General features: G+C 36.0%; 1 protein-coding gene across 2 annotated transcripts in view; it reads left to right on the top strand.

The window, feature by feature from the left end:
* Positions 1-3,943: 3,943 nt before the first annotated feature.
* Positions 3,944-12,558, top strand: part of TMEM156 (transmembrane protein 156) — a 47,598-nt gene continuing 38,983 nt past the window's right edge. For both annotated transcript variants that reach the window (XM_055326893.1, XM_055326892.1), the window contains exon 1: positions 3,944-4,091. In XM_055326893.1, coding sequence (XP_055182868.1) covers positions 4,004-4,091 — 88 coding nt within the window. In that variant the 5' untranslated portion in view covers positions 3,944-4,003. The remainder of the gene's footprint in view (positions 4,092-12,558) is intronic.

Raw genomic sequence — 12,558 nt, 5'->3', positions numbered from 1 at the left:
GGGAGCTGCTTTGCCCCCTGCCTGTGTCTCTGCTACTCTGTGTGTCTCTCATAAATAAACAAATAAAACATTAAAAAAAACTCTAATGAAGTCTTTAGAAATAAGTTATTCTGCAGAGTTTTCATGTTTGGTTGATTGAGAGGTTATGGTACAGTTAAAAGAAGTATGAAAGGAAGGAGAACACAGATGTAAGAGGAGGACATCACAAGAAGAGTGCCGGGCAGCAAGAAAGACCCTTATTCACTTCTAAAGCTCTGGGAGCTGCCTTTGCTTCTCACAGTTCCTCAAGGTAAATAACCAAATTAAATTCTAACAATAACCCAGGGTCATGCATATAAAGGTTTAGACCTTGCCATTCCTCTGTTCCTTCATAGTATATAAATCGAAGTCACAAGTAACATCGTTAAAGAAAGCTTTTTTTTACACACCACTTGACGCTTGTCTATTACATGTTTGCTCCTTCCCTCTTTTCCTTCCTTTCTCCCTCCCTTCCTTTCTTTTTAAAATATTTTATTTTTAAGTAATCTCTACATCCAATGTGGGGCTTGAACTCACAACCCCAAGATCAAGAGTCGCATGCTCCACCAACAGAGCCAGCCAGGTGCCCTGTTTTGCTCATTTCTGACTTTTCTGTTACTTGAGTTCTATTTTCAGAATAAAATTAAAATTTAAATAATTAAATACATACCCTTATGTTTACTGCTACCCCTATGTTTATTTACAAAAGCCAAGATATGGAAGCAACCCAAGTGTCCATTAATAGATGATCAGATAAAGCAGATGTGGTATATATAATGGAATATTACTCAAGCTTAAAAAAGATGAAATCTTGTCATTCAGAAACCATGGATGGACCTAGAGGGTATAATGCTAAGTGAGATAAGTCAGAGAAAGACATACCACATCATTTTACTTACATGTGAAATCCAAAAAATAAAACAAATTAAGAAACAACAAAGTAATAGAAACAGACTCATAAATACAGAGAGCAAATTTGTGGTTGCCAAGGGGGCAGAAGGTTGGGGGGGTGGGGTAGGCAAAATAGGTGAAGGGAATTAAGAGGTAAAAAATTTTGGTTATAAAATAAGTCACAGGGATGAAAAGCATAGTATAGGGCACAGAGTCAATAATATGATAATAACTACTTCAATCAAAAATAAAAAGTTAAATCAAAAGTGAGTGCAAACTCTATTTTTTTTTATTTATTTGAGAGAAAATGAGCAGGAGTGGGGGGGGGGCGGGGAGAGCAGAAGAGAGAGAAGCAGACTTCCCACTAAGCAGGGAACCAATGCAGAGCTCTATCCCAGGCCCCAGGATTATGACCTGAGCTGAAGGCAGACACTTAACCGACTGAGCTACCCAGGTGACCCTATTTATTTATTTCTAAGAAACTATCATTTAAAGTTGGATTACCTATAAGAAACTGCATCTTAATTCTTAAATTTTAGTGATTGCTGATATTTAAAATGCAAACATTTAATACTGTAATTTATGTAACAATTTCAGTTATAAAATATTTTAGTGGATAAATTTTGACAGTCAGAAAGAGCAAGATATTTTGACTCTTTAATTTTAACCCTTGCCATTGAATCTTGGAGGATTTCACCCAGGGGATATTTGAAACTTGCCATTGGCCATTGTTCTACTAACATTTTATGCAGAGGGCAGAATGATTGAAAGTGTTTATATAAAACTTAGATTCAGATATAGTCAAAAAATCATGGACAATAAAAGATTCTTGAAATATCTGAGGGTGTATTATATTTCTCATAATCTGCTAAATCAGAGATGACACACTGGTGTTCAGCAAGTGGATTACAGGCCAGGTGTGAGATACTGACTCCCCCATATCGTCAGAGCAGTGAGACAGTGGCCTGGGTTTTAGGAACCCTGGTTGGTCTCCTGACATCCACTATCTGAGAAGCACCAGAGAAGCCAGCTGCAGAGAACATGGGTCAGCACATTATGTACAAAGAGCCCATGGAGCTTACTAGGGAAAGTTGTCTTTCAGGTGCTCAAGAATAAAATAACCAGTCTGAGGCCATATCAGGGGTAGGGGTAGGTAAGGAAGGAGGAGGTCTGCAAGAATGCTACCACAAAGAAAACTCACAAATCAATAAAATTTGATGTGGACAAGAGAATTTATCAATGAACCAACACGTTGTTCATAAAAAAAAAATAGATACTAACAAAAGTAATTTCAGTAAAATCAGAGTAGAAGAATAAAGAAGTGGTTTACTTGCCCTTTTAAAGAAAATTGATCGAGGAATTAGACTAACTTGATAGTGTAACATCAGGTTAATATTTTCTTTTTTTTTAAGATTTTATTTATTTATTCATGAGAGACACAGAGAGAGAGAGAGAGAGAGAAAGAGAGAGAGGCAGAGACACAGAGGGAGAAACAGACTCCATGCAGGGAGCCCGATGCGGGACTCGATCCCGGGACTCCAGGATCACACTCTGCGCCAAAGGCAGGCGCCAAACCGTTGAGCCACCCAGGGATCCCCCAGGTTAATATTTTATTTTTTTTAATTTTATTTATTTATTTATTTATTTATTTATTTATTTATTTATTTATTTATTTATTTATTTTTAGGTTAATATTTTCTTGATCAATTTCTTCTCTAGTAGGAAAATTATGGTTGGAATGTGTGTATTTATAAATAAAAATTAGGGAATCAAAACAAGGTCAAATGGGGAGTAGAAAGTCCACTGTCACTTTGCCATCTGTAGGATGGGAAAGAATTAAGGGACAGAGTCTCTTACCCCTTTCCACCAGCATCTTTACTGAAGACGCTGCCGGACTCGTAACACAATATATCTCAGTTCAGTAAGCTGTGTAGGCATTGACTCTCATCAACTCCTCTCTTCCTTAGAATGACCCTGATGCTATTCATAAAACAAGTCTAACGTTTGAAGTTCTAGTCCCATTTTGACTGTCCTTAGATTCAGTTTTTAAGGTCTCTTAACCCACTATTCCCATCTGTCCATCAAATCCCCACACCCAATCAGAAGATGAGTCAGTTCATTTGTATTCACAATCTATCCACAGGACAACCTCTGTTTCCTGCCTCCTGCTCCTCACTCACCCATTGTTTCATCAAGCCCAGGGTTGCAGGGGTAAGAGCAGATAGGGTGAATGAAAACAGATGGGGTGATGGAGGTACCAGAGGGAACCAGCAAGCAGAAATTGATTGGAGATACCCCCTACCATTTTTTTTAAAACCAGAAGGCAATGGAATAAAAGTATTTGTTTGCACATATTCTTTTTTAACCATGGACTTTTCTTACTCTTCATTTGTATTCTAAAACAAAGTATTTTACTTCACTGAGATTACAATGAAAGATCATTTTTTTGAAACGAGAACTGACAGTGTAGATTTGGTAACAGTTGTCACACTGTTTATAGGCATCATGATAATGAGGCCCATTCCACTGCCTTATACATGGTTGTAAAGTAGAATTGAGATTTTGGTTTATCCTTACATTCATCCTCACATTTATACTGTTTACTGTCTTACAGACACACTCTTTTCTGAACACCAGGATGCAGTTCAGCCTGGTACATATAAGGGGTCACCAATCATTTAATAAGCAAATGAGGAAATGGACATGACTGACCATCATTTTATTTTGGGTGTCTATATTGTGGGTTTATATTTACTCATACAGATTGGTAAATGTGGGAAAACAGCATCAAATCCAGATGAGAACAAGACCCCTTAGCCTCTTGAGATCTTTTTTTTTTTTTTTTTTTACTCTTTCTTGTTTAGAAGATAGTTTGAAAGTGTCTTCCTTATTAGATGGTAGTTTTCACAATGGAAAGTGACTCAAAATGAAGTCTCAGTTCAAGCCCTCTTTTTTTTTTTTAAGTCTTACCCAAAAGGAAGTGAGTATGAAGTAAATTGCATAAACTTAAAGCACCACAGAGATGAAGCCCGAAGCAGGAAGAAACATGCTACCGATGTCCCAGAAGGGAACACATTGTATCATGTGAAGAGACATGACAAAAACAGCCCTCTTTAAATTACTTTTGGCAATAGTGGTCACATTCATTTTAATTTTGCCAGAATATTTTAAGACATCAAAAGGTGAGTATGTAATTATAATTTATCTTTTCTTTTTCTAATTTTTAAAAATTATGATAGCTAATGGTTACAGGAAAGGTCTTTTTGGACACATGCTGCATGAGCTGAAGCTCTATGTCTGAAAAGTTAGGAAAATGAGATTGTAATTTTAGCTGTTAGAGAGCACAGTAACCTTATTCACAGTACGTAATTATTGTGGCACACAATAATGAGATAAAAAATGAAGAGAACTATTTAAACTCTATAGATTTTAAACGTTAATTTACATTAATTTTATCACATGATTTTGCTCTTTGAAGGAGTTTCCTTCAAAACAGTGTTAAGTATACTTTTACATTCTGGAATTATTTTATAAAGCAAGTAATATTTATTATGTTAAAATGCGTGATTTCCCTCCATCACAGCTATTTCACACAAATAACTCACTATTGCCTTTTGACAAATAAGAGTATTGAAAAATACAATTAAAATAAGATGAGTGAAAATTTCAGCAGGTGTGTGTACGTGGATTCGTAACTGATGAAAAAAATGAACTCTATGGATAATTCAGGGACTTGTGATCTGATTGCTGAAGCCTAGGATAAGAAAACAAGTAAATGTAAACTATTTTTAATTGTTTTGAAAATATATTAATATGACTGTTTAGATGATCACTGTGCTCCTCAGCATTTAATAAGAAAAAAGGATAAAAAGAAAGTGCTGTATTCTATCATTAAAGTTACATGAATTTGCTTAAAATCAGGGAAAAGCTTATTTTTGAGACTTGCTGGGGTGATTATGGTTGCATATACATGGCATTAAGTGGCCAGAGAACAATATTTTACTAAATAAACACTATGTGCAATTTTGTGAATGACTGGATTTTTCAAATTTTTCTTGCTTTTCTGGCATTCTGTTGCTTAGGTTAAACAATCATAACATGTGTTTTAAATTTTTGATTCCACTCAGTGAAAATATAAAGAGAATAGTTAGAATTGGAATAGAGATAACATATTTCAATTTTTAAGCTTTTTGTGGTGGAGAGTAAGCTCATTTAATAGTATCTAAGGTAGGCCATAAAGGTGCACCTTGTACTTCCAAAAAGGCAGGTTCATCTAATGAAAACCAGGTAATCAGCCTTTCATAAACTGTTTGCTGTCGGTTAGTGTTTTATAAGACCTGGTGATTGCTAGACAGTAATCAACCATCAATGATTTTTGTTTTCTTACTTTCATAACTGATTACATCAGCTCTCAATACTCCCTGTATTGCCTCCCCAAACTGAAAATGGCCATTTCTCTTTTCCTGGTCCAAGAATAGCATAGATATTTCCTTGGACGTTTTGGGGGGATGGATTTACTTAGGAATTTTGTTTCAAAGGGACCCTCCCTGGGGCCAACAAACAAAAATGTTTGTAAACCATCATCTTAATCCTGATGTCATGTTGTGGTAGAAGGAATTTTGCACAGAGCCACCATCAATGAAAGGTCGATGGTTGAGCAAAATATTTTACACATGCAATAGTGCAATAATAATACTTTATATTTTACAATGGCTTATGGATCACCAGGAACAAGTTCATATAGCCTCACCTTATATAGTTTAATATAGATTCAACTAAGGGCACATATCGTTTCACTTTTTCTCAGTACTTTTTTTTTTAAAGATTTTATTTATTTATTCATGACAGACACAGAGAGAGAGAGAGAGAGAGAGGCAGAGACACAGGCAGAGACACAGGCAGAGGGAGAAGCAGTTTCCATGCAGGGAGCCCGACGTGGGACTCAATCCCGGGTCTCCAGGATCACACCCCAGGCTGAAGGCGCCCCTAAACCGCTGGGCCACTGGGGCTGCCCCTCTCAGTACTTTTTAAATCACAATAATAGTTGCCTCATGAAGTGAGTTGACTTATCAACTATTATATTTCATAAAATAAAATATATGGTAAAATTATTTATATGATAAGCTAAGAGTGTTCAAGAAGTGCTAAAATTAACCGTGAGACTCTCCCTATCAGTTACTTGGGTTTTTTTTTTTTTTCAGTTTTTTCTTATAGTCTATTCACTTTAATTTCTAAGATAAATATTATAAAATGATTTTTACTTATAAATTATTCACAGATACTGTGTTGTTAAGATATCAAATTAATTCAGAAGGAATCTTAATGAGGAATAATGTATTCACGAAGTTTAATAGATTTGATTTCAAAATAATAAACCCTCTGAAGGCCTAAGTTAAAAATAGAGAACCGTGTTTGATCATTTTTCATCAAGAATGTATCTGAGACCCTGAATAATCATTACTCGGAATATTCAATTATCATAATTACACAGTATAAGCTATCTAGTCTAACTTCGCCAAAGAAGAGAAACTTCTTCAATGGTGTTTTGGACTTTTAATGAGTTTGCATTGAGCATGCACTGGCAAGAAAAACCACTTTAATACTTTCAGTTTATTTGAAAGGCAGCTTATCCTAAGATACAGTAGTTAATATAATGATTTGATACACGCATATTGCATATAGATAATAGAGATAGAAAAGGGAATGCATATATTTTGATTCAGAACTGCTTGCAATTAAGGGAGCCTGGGTAGCCCCAAACAAGAGACTTCACCAACCTTTTATTGAATTTACAGTGTTTAAGAGAGAACTGGTTAACTCCTATAAATCTCAGAGATCTTTTATTTATTTATTGAAACTTCCACTTATGAATAGTGCCTACCTGTGCTCGCTTTGGCCCATATACTGATATTGAAATGAATAGTGTCTACCTGTACCAGGAACCCAGGGCCACAGAAACAAAAGGCAATTCTTCTTTCAAGGAGTTTTCAGTTAGGGGGATGCCTGACTGATAAATAATTAAATATAATACTGTAATTACTAAAATAGCAATGTAAAAAGTGTGATGGGAACATAAAAGTTGCTTCCATTCCTGTCTGGGGTAGATGTTCCTTCCATTTTTGTTGCAAAGAAAAACCACTGGCACAGTTCTAATGATCAGCTAATATTTCTCCTTACCTGCTTGCAGAAGCACTTTCTAAGAGCAGTAATTATTGTTGATTTTCAAATAAAATGTACTCATCTAAATATCTCAGAAGTTCTGGAAACCAGAAACTGTAGTGAGTTATACAAGTGCCTTACTGATACTGAGGCAAGGCAAGACAGGAATAGCAGAGATGAAAATACCTGAAACCTAATTTTATCTAGCTGTCTGACTTCCTCACTTACATTTAAGAACCAAACTGACATAAACCATGTTTACCAGCTTTCATTTCCCCCTTGCATTTCACACTTTTTGATGGAAATGGTAGTATAATGGTCAGTGAACTTTAAGAAAACAATGGATAAAAGAACTTTACTCATGAACTATAGGATAAACCCTGAAGTATATGAGCCTATGTACACTTTACTCAGGTCTGTATGATAAAGAAGAGTGTTATCAAGGGTAACTGCAACTAATTTGCCTGAAAGGATTATTTTAGTTCTTAGAGATGGGCACTTTATTTCCCTCCTATTGACTGGCTCATTAAAAAGTTAATCAGTAATTCCCAGTGAGGTCTGGGAAAGAGACTAGTGACTTAAAAAAAAAAAAAAGATTTTTTTTATTTATTTGAGAGAGTAGAGAGAGAGGGAAAGAGAGAGAGCGGCGTTTATGACCAAACATGGGTGGGGGAAGGGGCAGAAGGAGAGAGAGAATCTCAGGTAGACTCCTTGCCTACCTCAGAGCCTGTTGGGAGGCTTGATCTTACTACCCTGAGATCATGAGCTGAGCAGAGATCATGACCTGGGCCAAAATCAAGAGTTGAAGAGCCCAAATCAAAAGTTGGATGCTTAACCAACTGAGCTACCCAGGCACCCCTAAAAAAGTTTTAAAAATATAATACTTACACATGTACCAGGTACCATACCAAGTACTTTTACATATAAAAGTTTTTTTAAAAAATATTTTATTTATTTATTCATGAGAAACACACACGGAGAGAGAGGCAGAGACAAAGGCAAAGGGAGAAGCAGGTTTCCCATGGGGAACCCAATGTGGAACTCCAACCCAGGACCCCAGGATCATGACCTGAGCCAAGGGCAGTTGCTCAACCACTGAGCCATTCAGGCATCCCATGTCTCATTACAACACATTAAATATTTCAAATCATTCATGGTGAAGCATCATTCTGAAGAGTGACTTTTCTTGAAATATTCAGAGAGAAGGAATAAAATTAGATGGATAGATTTACTTTGTTGTAACATTTTTTTTCTTATGGAATTTTCTGAATCTTTGTAGCATGGAAATGGATAATAATCAATACAATATGTTTACTTATATTTTTAGACAATAGGTGCTGGTTAAAAAAAAAAAGGATATTGATGAATATAATGCTTTCCACTGCTTTCTTTTTTTTTTTTTCCACTTTCACAGAACTGTTTTATTCTCTCCTCTCTTAGATTATATACCAGCAACCCTTGCTTGGGATGCTTTTGCTATCAGCTTGTCTTACTGCATTGGTAGATAAATGCTCTCTCTGTATATCTTTTTTGTTTTTATAGAAAAAACAACTTTCTTTAAAACAGCATGTGGTGATATATCTTACCCCTATACTGCTCTGTTTCTTTTCTCCATAGCACTTATACCCTATATAACTGACTTATTTATTATATATACTTCTTATTTCTCCAAATAGAATGTAAGCTCGTTGGAAATGAGATTTTTGTCTATTTGGTCATATTTTAAGCACTCAGGACAGTACATGTCACATTAGGAGGAACTCACTAAGTATTTGTTGATTGAGTGAATTTTCTGAGTCATATTGTAAAGGAGATAAAAGGGAAACATATTTAAAGGAAGCATTTTTTGGCTGATCCTCACAACCACCTTCTGATTCAGGCAGACCAGGCATTATTATCTTCATGTTACACTTTTGAAACAAAATTTTACTGCACACCTAGAATTTTTAGGGTCCTAGGATTGAGACGTGCCTCTAGCTTCTAGTTCAGTGGAGTGGAGAGTCTGCTTATCCCTCTGCCCCTCCCCCCAATTGTGCACACACTCTCTCTCTCTCCCTTCCTCTCAAATAAATAAATAAAGTATTAAAAAAATAAATTGTCTTTTCCAAATGTTCTATGAATAAATCCATTCGTAGGGATGCCTGCATTCAGGTCAGGTCATGATCCTGGGGTCCTGGGATGGAGCCCCACATCGGGCTTCCTGCTCAGTGGGGAGTCTGCTTTTCCTCTACCCCTACCTCCTGCTTGTGCTCTCTCTGTTAAATAAATAAAATCTTTAAAAAAATTTTTAAAAACAAAACTAAAAAAACATCCTTATCATATCCAGATTCCCCCATTCCTTATCTGGTAACACCATGGATATATTATTCATTTGCAACATGATATATTTTTACCCTTTCCCACTCAATATTACTAGAGAAGCTTCAGTTACTGAGCCCCAAATAGAAATAAAATGATTTGAGCTTTTGCTATTGAAATTGGTATTCTGTGAGTCGTTGCCAGTTGTTAAAGAGGCTGACCTGTGACCAAAGGACAGCAATGTACATTAACTAGTATCTCTGTAAATGAGGCCGCTAAGCCATAAGCTTTTTTCTCTCCTGGCAGCTAATATTTTTAAATTGCTGAATTATGATACATAATCTCCAATAATGATGAAAGATACTTAGAAACCATCGTCTGTGTTTTGTTTAGTTTCGTTGTTTTTAAAGGCACAACTTACAATAAAATACAAAGATCTTAAGTGTTTGGTTTTATAAATTTTGACAATTGTATGTGCCTCTGTAACTACAGCCCCATACAAAATACAGATTTTCATCAGTACCAGAAAGATTCCTTTTGCTCTTTCCTGTCAAATCTCCTCCTCTCCCCAAGGCAACTTTCCGACCTATGTCATCATAGCTTAGCTTTATCCCTTCTTATACTTTATATAGATGGAATCATCACATAGTGTCTACTTTTGGTCTGGTTTTTTAGCTCAGCATAATGTTTTTGAGATTCATTTGTTATGAAGTACATCAGTGCCTCATTTCTATTTATTGCTAAATATTCCATTGTAAGAATAACATCACATCTGTCCTTTTGGCCACTGGGTTGTTTCCAGCCTTTGGCCATTATAAATATGCTGCTATGAACCTTCTTGTACAACTCTTTGTATGAAAATATGTTTTTGTTTCTATCAGGTAAATAGTAGTAAAATAGCTTACTTTTATTAAAAAAAAAAAACCTGCATGCATCTTCAAAGTGGCTGTTTCTAGTGGTAAAAATTTCTTATTTTCTTCAGCTTGCATTTCATATACTGAAGAAATAACACCTAAAATATGTACTGTCTGAAATAATCAATGCTTCCTCCAAAGTTTCTTGACAACTCATTAACAGAGAAATAGCTTAGGTATTGAGAAAATATGACTTGACATATAGTAGTTTCTGGAGCTCCTATTGTCTGTCAAACAATGAAGATTTTCCTGTAAATTCTCACTTTTTTTGAAGGTCAACAGAGAGTTGAGACTTTTGTTCTTGCAGTTGTAACTTGGAAAATACTCTTGGCACAAAATATCTAAAAATGTGAGATTAAAATATTGAAGACAACAACCAAAAAATACATAGTTGAAGTAGTAAGAAAATAAGAAAACTACTTAAAGGTGGAAAAGGATTAGAAATTATGAATCCAGGGCAGCCCAGGTGGCTCAGTGGTTTAGTGTCGCCTTCAGCCTAGGGCGTGATCCTGGAGACTTGGGATCCAGTCCCACATCCGGCTCCCTGCAAGGAGCCTGCTTCTCCTGCCTGTGTCTCTGCCTCTCTCATGAATAAATAAATAATATCTTAAAAAAAAAAAAGAAATTACGAATCAAGATAGGTAAGCAAGAGTGAACAGATTGGTGTGATCTGAGGAACATCTACGAATTCCTGGTGGCCTAGAGTCTTGGTTTCCTGGGTCACACATGGAGGGACAGAAGCCAAAGCTTAACATTGGGATGCAAAAGGTAACACGCTCTGTGAGGGAGTAAGGAGTAGTCTAGGAAAAGTCTTGGCTGTGAGGAAATTTGTCTATCTCCATCTAGGCCGTAGAGAGAGCAAGGAAAAAATTTCCCTGGAGAGTTTGTGAATATGAACTAGCCATAACTTGGATATTAATACTCATTGCCTATGAGGTGTGAAAAGCCAAATCCAATTGGGCTTTAATTTAATTAATTAAATTAATTTTTGCTTTTGTTTTTTTTTCTTGGATAAATTTGACATATGACTTTGTATAAATTTAAGGGGTATAGCCTGTTACTTTGATACATTTATATATTTGTAATATGGTTGCCATCATAACAATAATTATCATATCACATACTTAAAGTAAAATGTTACTATGATCAATATACTGCACATTAGATATCTATGACTTATTTAGTACTTATTTAATTACAAATGTGTACCTTTAAATACCATCAATCTTGTCCCCCCAGGGGCACCTGGGTGGCTCAGTGGTTGAGTGTCTGTTTTTGGCTCAGATCATGATTCCAGGGTCCTGGGATTGAGTCTCACATCAGACTCCCTGCAGGGAGCCTGCTTCTCCCTCTGCCTATGTCTCTGCCTCTCTCTGTGTGTCTCTCATGAGTAAATAAATAAAAACTTTTTTTTTAAGATTTTATTTATTTACTCATGAGAGACAGAGAGAGAGAGCTTGGCAGAGACACAGGCAGAGGGAGAAGCAGTCTCCACACAGGGAGCCCGACGCGGGACTCAATCCCGGGTCCTCAGGATCACACCCAGGGCAATGACGGCGCCTAAACCGCTGAGCCACCTGGGCTGCCCCTAAATAAATAAAATCTTAAAAAAAAAATCTTGCCCCTCTATCCTCATCCCTTGGTTTGTTTTACTCTCTTTTTTTAAATGCATTTAAAAAATATTTTTAAGTTTTTATTTAAATTCCAGTTAACATACAGTGTAATATTAGTTTCATGTGTACAATATAGTGATTGAACACTTCCATACAATACTCTGTGCTCATCACAAGTGTCCTTAATCCCCATCACCTATTTAACCCATATTTCCAGAATGGCTGCACCACTTTGCATTCCCACCAACAGTACAAGAGGGTTGCCCTTTCTCCACATCCTTGCCAACATCTGTTGTTTCACGTGTTGATTTTAGTCATTCTGACAGGTGTAAGATATTTCATTGTAGTTTTGATTTGCATTTCCCTGATGATCACTTATATTGAGCATCTTTTCATGTGTCTGTTGGCCATCTGTACGTCTTCTTTGGAAAAATGTCTATTCATGTCTTCTGCCCACTTTTTAATTGGATTATTCATTTTTGGAGTGTTGAGTTTTAGTTTTGTTAAATGTTTCCTTCACACTGGAGAAGCTTTTTATTTTGATGAAGTCCAATAATTTCTTTTTGTGTTTGTTTCCCTTGCCTCAGGAGACGTATTTAGAAAGAAGTTGCTATAGCTGATTTCAAAGAGGTTACTGCCTCTAGGACTTTTATGGTCTCATGTCT

The sequence above is a fragment of the Nyctereutes procyonoides genome, unplaced genomic scaffold (genome assembly GCF_905146905.1).
Source record: "Nyctereutes procyonoides isolate TBG_1078 unplaced genomic scaffold, NYPRO_anot_genome, whole genome shotgun sequence".
NCBI classification, from domain to species: Eukaryota; Metazoa; Chordata; class Mammalia; order Carnivora; family Canidae; genus Nyctereutes; species Nyctereutes procyonoides.
Note: the sequence above shows the minus strand (reverse complement) of the source record. Positions and strands in the feature narration are given on the sequence as shown.